Below are 19,036 nucleotides of genomic sequence, written 5' to 3' on the forward strand. Positions count from 1 at the left end.
GTGTGTGTGAGAGAGAGAAAGAGAGAATCTATCTATTTACAGAATAATGTGTTTTGGTCATAACTTTTCATCTTTCAATGTTTTTTTTTTTCTTGTAATGTTTTTATTTTAACGGTATATACAGATGCATCTAAAAAAATTTGAATATCGTGGAAAAGTTCTTTTTTCTGTAATTTAATTCAAAAAGTAATTTAATTAATATATTTCATATGTTCTAGATTCATTACACAAAGTGAAATAGTTCGAGCCTTTTTTGTTTTAATCTCAATGATTACGGATTACAGCTCATGGAAATCAAAAACACCGTATCTCAAAATATTAGAATAAAGAATTTATAATAGAGAAATGTCGACCTGAGAAGACTGTAATCAGATAATTAACTCCAAGCATTTCGTGAGCTGTAAGCATCGAGATTAAAACAAAAAAGGCCTGAAATATTTCACTTTATGTGTAATGAATCTAGAATATATGGAAGTTCCACTTTTTGAATTAAGTTACAGAAAAAAATAACTTTTCCACGATATTCTAATTTTTTGAGAGGGACCTATATTTTTATATACACACACACACATACATATATATATGTGTGTGTGTGTGTATATATATATATATATATATATATATATATATATATATATATATATATATATATATATATATATATATATATATATATATACACACACACACACACACACACATATACATATATATATAATTGCGGTTTGTATTGGCCTGATGTTACTGTACAGCGTTCCGGTTGACTGGTTCTTGTTCTCTTTGTACATGTGCTGTATAAATAAATAAATAAATAAAGGTGATGTGAAAACTTTCCCACTGAACTGGTGAAAGTCCAAATCATGATGTCGTAATGAGCTTTAGAGCAGCTGACCAATCAGCAGCTTCGATTCAGCACTCTCTCCTTTCAGGTCTTTTATCGTCCATCTCTACAACACTGCAAACTAAACACTTTTACAATGTGGTGCTTTTCATATAGTTGAAAAATAATTATACATTAATTATTTAACTAATTATTAATCATGTGTGTGTAGTATAATGTGTGTGTACCTTCAGGTATCTAGATGTACTGTGTGTCATGACATTACAGCTGAACTGAAGAACATTTGGACTGATATTCGTTAGCCTTTTTACTGTTAAGGGTCTACAGTAAATAAAGTTTTAACAGGTGTTTCCAAACTAAAGGTCGTGACCCCACGTGTGGTTTACTGATTCACAAATCTAACTCACAATCTCCTCTTTCATTTATTTTACAAATTACTATAAGAACTATCACTAATTATAAAAATGGGGATTTTATATTTAGAAATTTTTAATGGGAGTCACATTCAGAAAAGCCACGTACTTAATCACTTTATAATTAGCATTAAAGTTATTATTTGTGTAAGTTATGTGTGTTACATTGATCACTTTCTTGAGATCAACTGCATCACTGACTATAAATAAATAATAAACATAACGGTACTGAAATATTCACGATATCAGGACTGTTTAAATACAATGTCTAATGATGACTCAAATACATTACACACGTGTTATTGTGTTTAATGTTGTGTTATTAGAGTTTAAACAGCTTCCTCAAAGTCTTACATATTTAATATTTGCTGAACAACTTTATTAACTAGTTCATTTTCCCCTGGAAAGCTTTACCTAGTTTAATTCAATAATTAGATCATTAACTAGCACCGTTTCATGTTGTGACCAATCAGGTCTCTCGATAGAAAGATTGAGTGCAGTGTTGCTCTGTAACAGTATTACAGCCCTACAATAAATTAATGAATATTAGATTCATTATATTTCCGATGAGGTTATTCACATGAGATTTTCACCAGACATCATGACATTTCTGGAGCTCTTTCTGAGTGGTCCTTGGCTCTTGGGCTACTCTTCTGAATATTCTTCTGACTCCCTGGTCAGAAATCTTGTGAGGAGCTCCTGTGCATGGCCGGTTGATGATGGAGTGATTTTGCTTCCACTTGTGGATAATGGCTTACTGGAAGATTCAGAAGTTTTGAAATACGTCTGTATCTGAGTCCATCAATATGTTTCACTACAATTAGGTTGTGAAGGTCTTGGGAGAGCTCTTTGCTTTTACCCATCATGAGATGTTTCTTGTGTGACACCTTGGTAACGAAAAGCCTTTTTATAGACCATCAATTTACTAACCCAGCTGATATTAATGTGCACAGATAGGAGGGATAATTACTTACAGATTTCAGCTGGTTCCTTACCTTGCCTTGGAGAACTGCTTTTCTTAGCATGTTCAATACTTTTTCCCAGTGTCATTCCACTTTATTACACATAACTTCATGTATGGACTTTAATGTTGTGAATTCTTTATATTTGCGGATTTCTTGAGTTAATACTGATGTCTTTTGAATATTTCATGTGAATAACCTCACTGGAAATATATTTACTGAAAAAAAATGTTGACACGTTTAACTGTAACATTAGCTAGTTTGCTAAGCGTATATAGTGTTGAAATGTTAATGTAAAATGTCTGACAGAACCTTCAGAATATCTGTGTTAGAATGGTAACCATTTACCTTAAAGGAGCAATACTCAAATTTTTTTAGATTTCCAAAATGTAATACAAATTACCGGGAAAAATGCAGAACATGATTTAAAAAAAACAAAAACAAACAAAAAAAACCTTTACAAAACTGCAAACGCACTTTAATCTGGACCAGAACTTTAACCTGGACCTTTCCAGCTCATACTCTTGTAGACGCCTCACCTTCCTCCTCTCCAGTCTGTGGGAGGAGCCTGTAGCCATCCTCGGCCAACGGCGAGGAGGTAGGATTCAAGTCCGCATTCTGCAGCGTGCTGAGAGGGGCGGAGTCAGTGTCCACGGTGCTGCAGGGGGCGTATCGTGCCTCAGTGTCGAGAGCTGACTGGCTGAACCGCTGTTTTAACATGGTGTGGGCGTAACCCAGAGGAACAGGAAGTACTGCAATGATGATGAGTGTTGAGAGCATGGCCAATGCCCAATCAGGATAGGCCAATTTCACCTCTGATGCCTGAGACCGAGAGAGAGTGAGAGAGAGAGAGAGAGAGAGAGACACACACACAGTGAGTCAGTCTCCTAACAGAACGGTTAATAGTGTGTAGTGGTGTTTAATAGTCAATAATTCAACACAAATTTATATTATTTGTACTGCAGCCAGCAGCTGAAGCTCAGAACAGAGAAACAACAAGGAGGAGGGTAAGAAAGAGATGGACAGAGAGAGAGGAGAGAGAGAGGGGTTTATGGTTTATATTCCATTCAGTTCAGTTTTATTAGTGTAGCGTGTTTAACATTAGACATTGTTACAGAAATATATAAATTCAGGATATAGATGTTAAATGTATGAATTTATCTCTAATGAGCAGCCAGAGGCGACAGTGGTGAGGAAAAACTCCCTGAGACGATATGAGGAAGAAACCTTGAGAGGAACCAGACTCAAAAGGGAACCCGTCCTCATCTGGGTGACACCGGATAGTGCGATTATAAATAAATACACCCCTTCTATAAATGTGTTAATACTACATGGTCAAATAGTGCAGTTGTGTAACCAGGAAATTCATTACAGTTTCTACATGAAGTCTGTTGTGTTGAACTTCTCCACTGTTCACTGATGGAGACTTGAGTGTAAAACTGATCGTAGCAATTGTAGTCCAAAGCATCTTCATGGTTACTAAGTGGTACCATCCTCAGTAATCTCACTGATCTTCAGGCTGCACCATGTGGGGTCATCCTCAGCAATCATGTTTAATGGTCTACACCAAAAGATCAGTAAAGAACTAGCTTCCACAGAACTACAGTACTGATTCAGTATTTATTTACTGTCTTTAATCTAGTGTAACAGATTACAAATAGTGTGTGTGTGTACCGTATCTCTGTTCCAGGCTGTGTATTGTGGTCGTTTCAGACACATTTTCAGTAGACTGGCTGCTAGCAGAGTCAGCATGGCTAACAGACACACGTACTTCCACAGAAACTTATAAACCACACACACTGGGCGGCCCAGCATCTGTCTGATATCCTCCAGGAACCTGTCTCTCACACACACACACACACACACACACACACACACACACACTGGGTACACTGGGCATTGAAGCGTAACTGTGCAAATGACAAATAAACTACTCTTCTCACACACACACACACACACACACACGTTACCTGTCCGCCCCATACACCCAGGCGATACTGACGGTCTGGAAAACGACGACGATGATGAGCGGCAGTGTGGCGGAGTAATCATCAAACATCACCACAAAGTAATTCCCACAGCGCTGAGTGAACAACAGACCAATCACAAACGCCAACACACAGCTACACACTGCGGAGAGAGTCAGACATCATCATCATCATCATCATAATAATAACAACAACAACATTTTATTGAAATGCACTTTTCTCATACCCAAAGCGCTACATGAACAGAAAATAGAGATAAAATACACACATACAGACATAATCAATACAACAAGACAATAAGTATAAAACAAATAATTAACTCTACTGAAAAAAGCTGGATCAAATTAATCAGTACAAGTTATTTTAAAAAGATGAGTTTTCAACATTTTCTTAAAACTGTTTAATGTGGGTGTATTTCTGTCTGTAAAAGTAAGTTCCATAGCATAGGGGCCGCAAAAGAAAACGCATGAGAGACAGCAGAACGGAGAGAACGAGAAGGTGTGTACGGAGTCATAAACGAGAGAAAGGAACATGCCATGCAGATTACACAGCAGTACAGTAATGTGCGGACGTGAAGGAGTACAGGTGACAACACCTGCTGCTGGATTCGGGATGTGGTCTAATATATTTTACAGGTAGGCCAATAAAAAGTGCATTACAATAATCAATCCTTGAAGTAATAAACGTGTGAATAAGCTTTTCAGCATCATGTAACGATATTACATTTTTAAATACCACTCAGGGAGAGTTGTTGACGTGACCATCATGTCAGACTTCGAGCTGGTGTAAATCATCAGCATGCTGTAGAAGTGATAACCTGGACCATGTTTCTGAATAATTTGTCCTAGAGGAAACATATAAATGCCAAACAGTATAGGACCCAGGACAGACCCCTGAGGAACACCATGACAGACCTGTCCCATATCAGATCTGTTGTTTCCTGGGACAACAAACTAGACAGATAGGGAGAGTGAGACAGGCAGGGAGAGTGAAACAGATAGAGAGTGAGCCAAAAAAAGAGCAACAGTGGGATGGTGACATAGTGTGTGAGTGTGTGTGAGTGTACCTGTGAAGATGAGTTTGTGGTTCCTCAGTGAGGAGAAGGTATCAGACAGCGGGGTGAGGATCCCCTCCATGGTACCAAACATGGTGGACAGTCCCAGGTTGATGAGCATGAGGAAGAACAGAGCTGACCAGAAGGGACTGGCGGGGAACCAAGTCATTGCCTCAGTGAAGGCTATAAATGCCAGACCTGTCCCCTCTACTCCCTGAGAGAGTGAGACAGACAGAGAGTGAGACAGACGGAGAGTGACATCTAAATGTCTATATGGCATTTCTGCCATATAGAAGAAATTATACAGTTATTCATATTATGGAAAATATTCATGATGCAGTTATCCAGTAGGTTCTACAACAGAGGAAATAATAATAATAATATATAAAAATATATATATAAAAGTCACGTATATGTGCCTTATTATTATACTGACGACCTCCAGGCTGAAGTAAAACAGTTCTACTCATGAAGGCATGAGTGTTATTGTATATATATGGTGTATAAATGTATATAATCTATAGGTACCTTGTTCATGACGTCCTCCAGGCTGCAGTTGCTGATGCTGTAGCCGGTGAGGTTCAGCTGATTTCCCTGCACCTCGTACCAGTGTTTATACATCTCCACAGAAACAGACTTCGCCTCCGTTATGTTAATAAGGAGAGTGGGTGGAGTAACTGAGGACGAGATCGCTTCAGATAACAGTTTCAGATTCCTGCAACACACACACACACACACAATAACACAACACTACATTATACATTAGTAATATACAGATTATTATCAAAGATGCCTCCTTCTCTCACCCTTGTTCATTCTGCCTGCGTGTGTGTGTGTGTGTGTGTGTGTGTGTACTTTGAGATGCAGGTCTTGGTGAAGGACTTGGCCCTGAATCCCAGCACAGAGAAGACGACGAGCGAGGCGAGGATGGAGGTGAGGAAGTTGATGGTGGAGACGGTGTAGGCATCACGGTGACAGTTATTATTACGCTGGTTGTAGGAGGAGTACGCTATGATGGAGCCAAAACCCAAACCCAGAGCAAAGAACACCTGAGTGAACGCCTGACGCCACACCTGTACATCACCCCATATCTCCAACTGAAAAGGGGGGAAGAGAGATCATAAAGAAATCTGTAGACAGAAGGTCCTGTATGGAACACAACAGAACAACAATACAGAGGGTGTGTGTGTGTGTGTGTGCACGCGTGTTATAGTGTACCTTAGGACTGAACATGTACTTGAGTCCCTCTGCTGCTCCGTCCAGTGTCAGACCTCGAATCAGGAAGCACAGCAGAACCAGGTAAGGGAACACGGAGGAGAAATACATCACCTACAGAACAGAAACTAATCAATAATCAACTTTACATATACAATTTTTTATTATTCATGTGCAAAATAAAATGTGCTCTTTTATTTAGACTTTTTTCTTAATCAGTTCTTTGTATTTTACATTTACTATTACTTTTATTTTTCCATTTTCTTTCCATTATTGCCCCAGACTGAGACGACAGTCATGAAAAGTTTCTATATAAAAAAACTTATCACCTTTATTAACTTTCTTTCATAACATGAGGTGAAACATAACATTATATTACTGGCAAATATTATTTTAACCCAACCCATATATGATTACAGTCTCACACACACTCTCACTCACACACACCTTGCCAGAAGACTTGATGCCCTTGAACATGGCGAGACAGACGACGAGCCAGGCGAGAGCGAGACAGCCAGTGATGATCAGGTTAAACTCTCCCTTGTCATCGATAGAGTCCGTAATATCCAGAGCTTTACGGAACCAGAAGTATGATGTAGGAGAACTCGCATCACACTCGGGTACTACACACACACACACACACACACACACACACACACACACACTCAAGGGCTAGACACATGATCTACCTTTCTCTGACAACACAGGGCAGTTTAAACACACACACACACCTGTGGTGTTCCCCTCTTCAGGACAGTTCTTCCAGGGTAACGGACTCTGGAATGATTTAAAGAGATAAAAAATACTCCAACCGATGATTACGTTATAATACAGTGCCACGAAGAAACACACCTGAGAGACAGACAGGGGAGAGAGACAGACAGACAGGGGAGAGACACACAGCATTAGGTACATTTATTTTTATTTAAGATTTCAGTAAGCAGAGAGAATTGTAAAACTCTGGAATGAATTTCTTCTTGTATAACAGTAAAGAGTTGTCCAGCAGATAGCAGAGCTGCACTGCTAACTCTACAGTCACAGTGTGGGATTTAATCCAGGTTTACTCTCTACAGAAGGCTGCGTTTGTGGTTCTAGAGTCATTAACATACAGCAAGAATGATTCGAGCTCAATCAAACTGCCACAAAAACTATTCTACTAGACTCGTTACAATGCTGCACAAACGACTCCAGATTCAATACTGTATCAATGATGCTAGATATCAACGACGTGTAATTAAAATATATATGTTATATATATATATATATATATATATGTGTGTGTTTTATATATATATATATAAAAAACACACACACACACACACACACACACATACATACATACATACACACAGTATCTCACAAAAGTGAGTACACTCCTCACATTTATGTAAATATTTGATTATATCTTTTCATGTGACAACACTGAAGAAATGACACTTTGCTACAATGTAAAGTAGTGAGTGTACAGCTTGTGTAACAGTGTAAATTTGCTGTCCCCTCAAAATAACTCAATACCCAGCGATTAATGTCTAAACCGCTGGCAACAAAAGTGAGTACACCCCGAAGTGAAAATGTCCAAATTGGGCCCAATTAGCCATTTTCCCTCCCCGAAGTCATGTGACTTGTTAGTGTTACAAGGTCTCAGGTGTGAATGGGGAGCAGGTGTGTTAAATTTGGTGTCATCGCTCTCACACTCCCTCATACTGGTCACTGGAAGTTCAACGTGGCACCTCATGGCAAAGAACTCTGAGGATCTGAAAAAAAGAATTGTTGCTCTACATAAAGATGGCCTAGGCTATAAGAAGATTGCCAAGACCCTGACACTGAGCTGCAGCACGGTGGCCAAGACCATACAGCGGTTTAACAGGACAGGTTCCACTCAGAACAGGCCTCGCCATGGTCGACCAAAGAAGTTGAGTGCACGTGCTCAGCGTCATATCCAGAGGTTGTCTTTGAGAAATGGACGTATGAGTGCTGCCAGCATTGCTGCAGAGGTTGAAGGGGTGGGGGGTCAGCCTGTCAGTGCTCAGACCATACGCCGTACACTGCATCAAATTGGTCTGCGTGGCTGTTGTCCCAGAAGGAAGCCTCTTCTAAAGAGGATGCACAAGAAAGCCCGCAAATAGTTTGCTGAAGACAAGCAGACTAAGGACATGTATTATTGGAACCATGTCCTGTGGTCTGATGAGACCAAGATAAACTTATTTGGTTCAGATGGTGTCAAGCGTGTGTGGCGGCAACCAGGTGAGGAGTACAAAGACAAGTGTGTCTTGCCTACAGTCAAGCATGGTGGTGGGAGTGTCATGGTCTGGGGCTGCATGAGTGCTGCCGGCACTGGGGAGCTACAGTTCATTGAGGGAACCATGAATGCCAACATGTACTGTGACATGATCATGAGCATGATCAGTATGCAGTATTCCAGCATGATAACGACCCCAAACACACCTCCAAGACGACCACTGCCTTGCTAAAGAAGCTGAGGGTGAAGGTGATGGACTGGCCAAGCATGTCTCCAGACCTAAACCCTATTGAGCATCTGTGGGGCATCCTCAAACGGAAGGTGGAGGAGCACAAGGTCTCTAACATCCACCAGCTCTGTGATGTCGCCATGAAGGAGTGGAAGAGGACTCCAGTGGCAACCTGTGAAGCTCTGGTGAACTCCATGCCCAAGAGGGTTAAGGCAGTGCTGGAAAATAATGGTGGCCACACAAAATATTGACACTTTGGGCCCAATTTGGACATTTTCACTTAGGGGTGTACTCACTTTTGTTTCCAGCGGTTTAGACATTAATGGCTGTGTGTTGAGTCATTTTGAGGGGACAGCAAATTTACACTGTTATACAAGCTGTACACTCACTACTTTACACTGTAGCAAAGTGTCATTTCTTCAGTGTTGTCACATGAAAAGATATAATCAAATATTTACAAAAATGTGAGGGGTGTACTCACTTGTGTGAGATATTATGTATATGCATTTTATAAATATAATATAATATATATATATATACACACACACACATCTTCTCTTCAGCCATTCTCGGCCCACTGCAGGGCGTAGGCCTCTGTTGAATACCGCCACCAACTACGATCCTGTGCCCTTCGTTGCCAATTGATTCCAGCGAACTTTCTGATGTCATCAGCCCACCTGGCCTTAGGTCGTCTTCTTGGGCGTTTGGCTTCCAGTGGAGTCCAATTTAGGACTGCAGACGTCCATTTTTGGCCTTTCATTCTTGCTACGTGTCCTGCCCAGTTCCACTTTAATGTTTTCACCCTTTTGATTATGTCCATTACTTTGGTTTGACTTCGCACCCACACATTAGTCTTGTGGTCTAATAGCAATATGTTAAGCATGCGGCGTTCCATGTTTCATTGAGTGACCCTTAATTTTTGAATTGTTTTAGTATTTGAGGTCCAGGTTTCACATGCATATGTAAGAGCAGGGAGAACACAATGATCAAACACTTTTCTATTGAGACATAAAGGAAAGTTGTGTTTGAAGATGAAACTGAGGCGGCCAAAAGTTTGCCATCCTGATCTTGCCCTCCTGTTGACTTCGTCAAGGCCATTCAGTTCCACTGATATGTTTTGTCCTAGATATATGTAACTGTTTACTTGATCCAATAGTTTTCCCTGTATTTTAATTGGTATTGGTTGAACCCTATTGTTGAACATAACTTGGGTTTTTTGTAGGTTAATTTTTAGCCCTGATGATTTGCTTGCTTCATTTAAGTCTAGTAGTAGTTGTAGTTCTTCTGGGGTTTCTGAGAATAGAATTATGTCATCGGCAAAATGTAGGTTGGAGAGGTGGGAGCCACTGATCTTGATTCCTTTGTCAATCCCAGTCGAGTTTTTTGAAGATTTCTTCTAGGCAGGCCGAAAAAAGTTTGGGCGATATGGTATCTCCTTGGCAGACGCCTTTTTGTATTTTGATTTCCACTTTATCATCATTTAACTGAATTGTAGCTTTTGCATTTTTATAGATTTCGAACAGGATTTTTATATAAACCGGACTGATCCCTTGGTTTTGTAGGGCCTGAAGTATTGAGCAAGTTTTGACAGTGTCAAAAGCTTTTTCATAGTCGACAAAAGCTAGACAAAGTGGTAGATTAAACTCATTGTGGTGCTCAATCACCTGTTGAAGGGCTTGTATGTGATCTAATGTACTAAAATTTTTCCTAAACCCAGCTTGTTCCTGTGGTTGTGCAAAATCTAGTGATGATTCAAGTCTTTTGTTGATGATTTTTGTGAAAATTTTGTAAATTATAGATAGAAGGCTTATTGGACGGTAATTTTTCAGGTCTTTAGCATCTCCTTTTTTGTGCAGTAGTATGACATCGGCGTTTTTCCATTGGTCAGGTATTGTATATTTGTTGAGACAGGTAGTAAAAAGTTTAGCAAGTATTTTAACTATGGGTTCTCCACCTGCTTTCAACATTTCAATTGAGATTTGATCAGGTCCTGCTGCTGTTCCATTCTTAGTTGTTTTAATAGCCCAATCAACTTCTTCTGCTAGTATGTCAGGGACCATTTCAAATGGATTGGGTAGGTCGGGTAATGGGGTATCATCATTATACAGATCTGAATAGAATGATTTTATTCTATCCAGCAACTGTTGTTTGGTTGTTGTGTGGGAGCCATCTTCCAGTTTCAGTGATGGTATGAGTTTTTTGGCAAATATGAGTTGTCTTTTCAGGCTGAGATTTTCTTCTAGGGTTTTGGTGATTAATTGAGTATTAAACCTTCAAATGTCTGATTTGATGCATTTCCTGACTGTTTCGCACAGTTCCACATATTCGATTTTGTCAGTTATTCTGGATTGTTTCATTTCTCTTCGCTTGTTCATCATTTGTTTGGTTTTCGTCGATATCCTTGGAGTTTTATTGCATTGTGTAGGTGGAGCCGTCTCATGTGCAGCGTCTAACAGGTTTTGAGTGATGGCCTCATTCTGAGATGAAATGTCCGTATCATTCAATTTTTGTAAAATTTCAAATCTATTGGATAGTTTTAGTTGAAAGTCTTTTTGTTTTATGAATAATTGTTCTGCACTGACTTTTGTTGATACTTGTTGAATTAATTTTGTTCGTTCTTTGTGGTAGTTTATTCCTAGCTTAGCACGTACTAGACGATGGTCACTCCTACATTGAATCGGTTGATAGGGCAGCAATCTTTAAAGATATCCTTTTTGTTTGATAAGATATAGTCGATTTCACTTTTTCCTCCATTTGGGTTTTTCCAAGTCCATTTCATTATCGGTTTCTTTTTGAAGAATGAATTCATAATGTAGAGCTGCTCAGAAGCACAAAATTCGACTAGTCTGGTTCCTCGTTCATCTCTTGTTCCAAAACCATGCTGACCAGTAATTTTCGTCTCTCGATGATCGCCAATTCTCGCATTGAAATCTCCCATTATTATTTTGAAATGGTTTGTGGTATTATTGTGGTGCATACAAATATTTTCATAGAATTTTTCGACCGTTTCATCATCATGACTAATAGTTGGTGCATACACCTGCAGGACTTGCATTGTATATCTTGGTTAGCTGAACCGTGAGTTTTGATATTCGATCTGATATTCCTTCAAATGACACCACATTGTTATTTAGTCTTTTGTTTACTAGGAATCCTACTCCATTGGTTCTACCTGATGTGTTGCCTTTGTAGTAAAGGATATGACCGTGTATATATATATATATATATATATATATATATATATACACACACATATAAACCATTATTTATTTGCCACCCTCCACAATCACACACAGTACTTCTCGGTCACAAATGCGAGTGGAATGGTCACACCATAGAGCCCTGGATACCCAGGGTCACCAACAAAGACTTCAGTTTACTGTTTATATATAATACTTATATATATATATATATATATATAAGTAGCCTATTTATGCATTATTTTTATGGATTCACAAAAAGTACAGAATTAAACTACAGTCCTAAATGAATAATATATATTCTTGTGTGTGTGCGTGTACTGGGTTGTTTTCAGAAAAGTTCAGTAAAGTTTTACTCTGAAGTTTATATTTGTAACACAGATTGTGGATTTTATTTTAAATAAACATAAAAATGGTACTGAAAATTTGCACACCCCTATCCGATTAATCTGAAAAAATAATCGGCCAACTAATCGATTATGTAAATAATCATTAGTTGCAATCCTAGAATAAATATAACGTAAATGTTCTTGAGTTGGGGCTTCTGCTGTAAAAGTGGAACTCTGGCCAGGAATAGGAATGGCATAGTGCAGGTGGATGATTCCTGCTGCTGCAGATACTTGATTGATGATTATTGACCCATCTGTGTATAGAGGGTTACGGTAGGGGAAGACATGGTGCTGATATATATACGGAAAAGTTTATTTTTGCATGTCAGTTCCAGATTAATGAATAACTTTTCCAATCTCAGAGGGAGAGTAAGGCTGCTTTGTGACACAATATCTATTGTTAACAGTGCTATACAAATAAAATTTAACTGAATTCTAAAGTTATAAGAATGCTGCATTAACTGAGACACAAAAACAAAGTAATAAACTAACGATAAACATGATAAAGGGAATTTTTGGGAGGATCACTCAATCAGATTAGGGATTACTGGGTGTACAAACCACGCAGCTGGAGTAGCCAATCCCAACAAGTTTTGGTGAGATGTGCCTCCAGACGCCGATGCTGCCCTGTCTGATACTCTGACCCACTGCTAACTCCAGAAAAAACAACGGCACACCGACCACCACCATCAGCAGAACATAGAGCAGCAGGAACGCTCCTGAGAGAGAGACAGGGGGAGAGAGGGAGACAGTGAGACTGGAAGACATTAAAGTTAATTAAAATAAGCATTTTAACACACACACACACACACACACACACCTCCACCGTTCTGGTGACACAGGTAGGGGAATCTCCACACGTTTCCAAGTCCAACACTGAATCCCACCTGAGCCAGGAAATACTCCACTTTACTGTCCCACCCATCACGCACTCTGTCCAATGGGGCATCAGGAACTTCCACAGGCCCCACCACCTGCCCCACCTCTACTCCATCATCTGGCAATGGTGGCTTTTCTGAGCTCATCTGAAAAAAACAGCAAAACTTTTATTGTAATATCTAGTCATTTTATTTGCTTTAAGAAGGGAAATATATATATATAAGTTGTATATAAATGCAGCAAAAACAGCAAGGGGAAGTCATAGCTCAGTGGTTAAGACATTGGACTTCTGATCAAAAGGTTGTGGGTACTGTCAAACTGGGCCCTTAGGCAAGACCCTTAACTGCTGAGGGTCTCTTAAATATTAGATCTCTTACCTCTAAAGCACTTATTGATCTATTACCAGGAGTTATATTTAAATATAATGTTTTTAACAGAAATATGGATTAAATCAAACGAGTACACAGCACTAAATGAAGCCAGTCCTCCTGGATACAGTTATATACATCAGCCTCGTCTGACTGGCCGAGGGGGAGGAGTCTCACTCATTTATAATGATAATCCAGACCGTATTCGTATTCCTCCTTTGCTATTATAATGTGCTCCACTCTTCTGGGAAGGCTTTCCATTAGATTTTGGGGTATGGCTGTGGGGATTTGTGATCATTCGGCTACAAGAGCGTTAGTGAGGTTGAGGTGAGGTGCTGTTGATGATGTGAGGAGACTCCAGTTCCAGTTCATCCCAAAGGTGTTCAGTGGGGTTGAGGTCAGGGCTCTGTGCAGGACACTCGAGTTCTTCTACCTTCTTCCAACCTTCACACACCACATCTTCATGGAGCTCGCTTTATGCACTTTATGTCGTGCTGGAACAGTGTTTGGGGCTCTTAGTTCCAGTGAAGGGAAACTGTAAAGCTACAGCATACAGAGACGTTCTATACAACTGCGTGCTTCAAACTGTGTAGCACAGAGACAGCGCTGGTTAAAGTGGTAAATGACCTTCTACTGACCTCTGATCAGGATTGTGTCTCGTTGCTTGTATTACTCGACCTTAGTGCAGCTTTTGATACTATAGATCATACTATTCTCCTTGATAGACTAGAAAATGTTGTTGGCATTAGGGGAACAGCCCTCTCCTGGCTCAGGTCATATTAGACCGATTGTTATCAGTTCGTAGATGTAAATGGCGACTTCTCTATGCATACTTAGGTAAAGTTTGGTGTTCCACAAGGTTCTGATTTAGGCCCACTACTTTTTACTTTCTATATGCTACCTCTAGGTCAAATTATTCATAAACATGGAATTAGCTTCCACTGTTATGCTGATGGCCCCCTGGGATAGGCTCCAGGTTTCCCCGTGACCCTGAAAAGGATAAGCGGTATAGAAGATGGATGGATGAATGGATGGATGTTATGCTGATGATACACAGCTGTATGTTTCAGCAAAGCCAGTGAAATCTCGCATTGATTATAAAATACTATTATTGACCTATAAAGCACTAAATGGTCTCGTGCCACAGTACTTGAGCAAACTTTATCTATGATCCGCCACGCCTACATCCATCAAAAGGTGCAGGCTATTTGTTGGTACCTGGAATAGTGAAGGCTACATCAGGGGGAAGAGCTTTCTCTTACAAGGCCCCACAGTTATGGAACAGCCTTCCAATTAGTGTTCAGGACTAGAGGATCTAGAGGCTCACAGGTATAGAGTGTTGTGGTGAACTGGGATGTTTGGATGCTGTTGTCTTCCCACTTTCAGACCTTCACCCAGGTGTGTTGATGGTGGAGTGGATGACTGCCTTATGTCCCAGGGAGCCCTCATGTCTGTGTTACCTTCTGGCTCTCCCTTTTAGTTATGCTGTCATAGCTAGTCTTGCCGAAGTCCCTGCTTTCACTCTGAACACAATGTACAAATATTGTACATTGTGTACAAATAAAATAAAATTGAACTGCTCAGGTGTATAATCGCTCTGGATAAGCACATCTGCCAAATGCCATACATGTAAACTTAAACATTCAGGCACAATTAAATCCAGCTTTATTTATAATCATGCTCATTGTGAGTGGTACATATTTACATGCAGTGGCATTATTCCAGTCCTAATATATTTTCATAAATTGATTAAAAAATGACATTTATATTAAATGAAATTACATGAAATATGTTGGGGTTATAAGTTTTTAATCCTTTTATTCCAAATGTGAGCCTATAAAACGAAACCTTTACACAATCAGAAATGTTCCTGAGCTTTGTTGTGATTTTTGTGGTTAATGTCGGTTTAATTTCCTCATAACTCTTCACCGGAAGTAAGCACACTTGCTGTTTTCTATCTTGAACGCTATTGGCTGTAAACCTCGATTCAGGGTTAAAACCTGGGTTTAGTGAGAAAGTTAATTAACCCGGGTTAGATTAGTTTAGTTTTCTCAACTCATTTAACTCGCTCCGTGAAACAGGCCTCCGAGCTATTGTTTTATTTTCCCGCCTTCTGTGCTGCAATTGGCTATTACATCCGAGCCTCCTGCGTTGTGGTTGGTTCTTTTTCATCCGCGTCAGTCTGGAGTACTGACGAGCTTATTTTCCCGCCTCCAGCCTGTAACTCTGACAAGCAGCTTATTGGCCAGTAGCTAGCCAATCCTTGTGTAGAAGGGGCGGGACTAGGAGTGAAACGGATGAGAATTCAGCTTGACGAGGCTCTTTGACGGATTTGTTTGCTATTATTAGTATAATAATACCGGAGTAGTTTAATTCTATCTTACAGGAATAAACTCTAGTCAGTTTCAGATAATTTTATTCTCCGTCAGCTTTAAACATTTCACCAAATCAATCCTAATCTATTTAGAACAGTGGTATAAGCTACATGTATAAACACACATGTCTAAACTTGAATAAACAACAAGTAAATTATACTCATCATTTTAGGTTCAGTTTTATTCAGAATTAAAATTGTTTGGATAAGCGTTAATCATGTTCTCACATTAAAGTGGTACAGCTGTAGTACCTCAGAGAAATGGCGGTTATTTTTTAAACGGCGTTCTGCACGCGCTCGCGCTGCTGATGCAATCATACTGGTTGCTTACACGGAGAGCTCGCGGCACGGCTGATGTGCGCGCGTGCGGTCCATCAACTACATATCCTCAGTATTATCTGAATAAATGACGGAGTTATCGTCGTGGTTTATGTGTGTGTAAATGTTACCGGAACTCGCAGGTCTGCGGTTATATATCTTCTGATGTTATATTCCGCTCTATAAGGTTCTGAATCGCGATGAGAATCACTGAACACGTTAAACGTCGCGTGTGTGCATTAACGTACCTTGTGTGTATCTGTAACTCCCCGCGTGTCTTTGTTCTTCTGCTCTTAGTTTCTCTCGCGTGGAACCAGCTGACAGAAACACCACGGTTTTAATACAACATGCACTCAAAAACCACAACGCACGCGCTCACCGAAGTGGAAGTTGTGTAAATAATCGCTCATCGCCTGAATACAGACTAATAAAGTACAGTAAAGAGAGATAAATTAACCCGTGCTTCCCTCTACTCAAGCTTCTGCCACGTTGGATTCCTAAACACACGCCCACAAAAGGAGGGTTTACAAGAAAGCCCAGCTGTCCAATCAGTAGATCCAAGTAGCTTTACTGTCCGGGCTTTACATTGCCAAAGCATTGGTTATACTGAAACACACACACACACACACAAATAAATTTGACAAAATAATATAAATAAAAGAAGAAGTAAACACACACTGATTTGTGGGAGCATTGTGTAGATGTTTACAGTGTTGGTGTATGACACTTAAAGCGATATTTCCCAGGAAAGAAATGTTTAAAAGTAAACTGAATCCCATTGTAACTGCTGCCAAAAAAAACAGAAACCGTGGGAGGAAATAACCGAGAAAATGAACGCCTGTAATCTCGGCGTAAAGAGGACAGTTCAGAAGATCTAAAAGTAAGCGTCTAAAACTGTCTCTGTTGTAGCAAAAAAAGAATTTAGCCTTTATGAGGGAGAGTCCAACAAAACTGGTAAAACTGTATTACTGTACTTTACGCTTGTATTATCAGCACTGTGGTCAGTGTGTTTTACTGTCACAGAGAGCTAATGACAACAAAACTGATAAACAGGTGGAGGGCCACCCCCGGCTGAATTGTCAGACTCTACCAAAATGGTTCAAGACATCCTTGGGGTGGACTCACCTGTCTTGACTGCTATCCCTGGTGGGTTAGAGAGTGAAGCTGAGACAGTGGAACACAGAGTGAGTCAACATTATTGTCTCGTATAAGCATAGCATAAAATATAACTTTTAGAGGAAACACGATCATTTTTAGATCATGAGAGACGTATATGATAACATCATCATATGATAACTGATATTCCTTTCACACGTAGACCATTTCAGCACTGTGGGGAAAAGAAGCTTCAACACCACCAGAGCGCCAGCCCAGGCAACAGCTAAGTGAGGATTTATTGCTGTTAACAGTTGTGTTTTAGGCTATTGTTAACTCCACTCATTATTCTATCCTGCTTTATTCTATCCTGTATTAAACATCTTTCTGTAATAAACCTTTTTTACCTTCAGAGGACGAGTCTACGAGTGTTGTCTAATTTCCACGACAATTTGGGGTCTCCTGGCAAGGCTGCGCGAGTCTTTTCAGCTTTTCTGGACAAGAAAACCGGCAGATGCCCGTGGAAAAGTTTCACCCTGACGTTTGTGTTGACGCGAAGACGGTTTGCCCTTTGTTATCCAGAGCGAAAGACCGATGCAGCCTTATCACTGACTGTAGGAGTCATCAAAAAAACAGCCTTAAGGTAAATTAGAATTTTATGAAGTCATTGTGTATTGCTGTCTGTGTGGAAGGGAGTCAATGATATAAGAAATGCGTGTATTACATTGAGAGAAGTATTACATGGAGCGATTTCTTATAAGAAGTTCGAGGAACTTCACCTCTGCGACGGCAGAGATATTGGTGTTTCTTAGATCACAGCTTCAAAACTAAGATATATACCGACGGGTATATATATATATATAGAGAGAGAGAGAGAGAGAGAGAGAGATAATAACGGTAAAAGTGTTTGCTAACAGATATAGTCCGGTTCGAGCAATAAATAAGTAAAGAGAGTACTTATTAAGAAGCGCAAGAGGCACAGTATTTTTGCGGCGGGTTATTATCAAGTGGCATGCCCCTTTGACTCATTCCATCACATCAGCGGTACATGATATATTTGGCAAATTTAACGCGCAAGTAAATTTTACTGAGATAAAAAAAAAAGAAATTATTTTTAAAAAAAGAAGGGAAGAGAAAACTGTAAACCCTACCAAATTGCTGTATGTGGACCAAGGTTCTAATTGTAAATGAAAACGAATGAAATAATGAACACTAGGTGTGAAAAAATATTGTCGTTAACTGAAATCGAAATAAAAACGAGGAATTTCTAAAGAAAAAAAAAACGATAACTAACTAAAACTGTATTGTCTGTTTGCAAAACTAGCTAAAATAAAATACAATTATAGAGTAAATGTCCTTAGTTTTCATCTTTGTCAACGTCTTTCATAGAGAAAATATCTTTCAGAGTTGACATTTCCGACTGGGAACCCAGAAATTACGACATTCCATGTCAAACTGAACACAGCATAGTC

General features: G+C 39.5%; 1 protein-coding gene across 1 annotated transcript; it reads right to left on the minus strand.

The window, feature by feature from the left end:
* Positions 1-684: 684 nt before the first annotated feature.
* Positions 685-17,046, minus strand: slc6a16b (solute carrier family 6 member 16b). Its single transcript, XM_053638150.1, has 12 exons — positions 16,718-17,046; positions 13,351-13,555; positions 13,092-13,249; positions 7,205-7,325; positions 6,921-7,096; positions 6,477-6,587; positions 6,114-6,355; positions 5,787-5,973; positions 5,271-5,472; positions 4,187-4,346; positions 3,891-4,053; positions 685-3,038 (listed from the first exon to the last, which is right to left on the minus strand). The coding sequence occupies exons 2-12, from the start codon at positions 13,553-13,555 to the stop codon at positions 2,733-2,735; spliced, it is 2,031 nt and encodes a 676-aa protein (XP_053494125.1). The 5' UTR covers positions 16,718-17,046; the 3' UTR covers positions 685-2,732.
* Between the last annotated feature and the right edge of the window lie 1,990 nt (positions 17,047-19,036).

This window comes from Ictalurus furcatus, chromosome 1 (genome assembly GCF_023375685.1).
Source record: "Ictalurus furcatus strain D&B chromosome 1, Billie_1.0, whole genome shotgun sequence".
In the NCBI taxonomy this organism is placed as follows: Eukaryota; Metazoa; Chordata; class Actinopteri; order Siluriformes; family Ictaluridae; genus Ictalurus; species Ictalurus furcatus.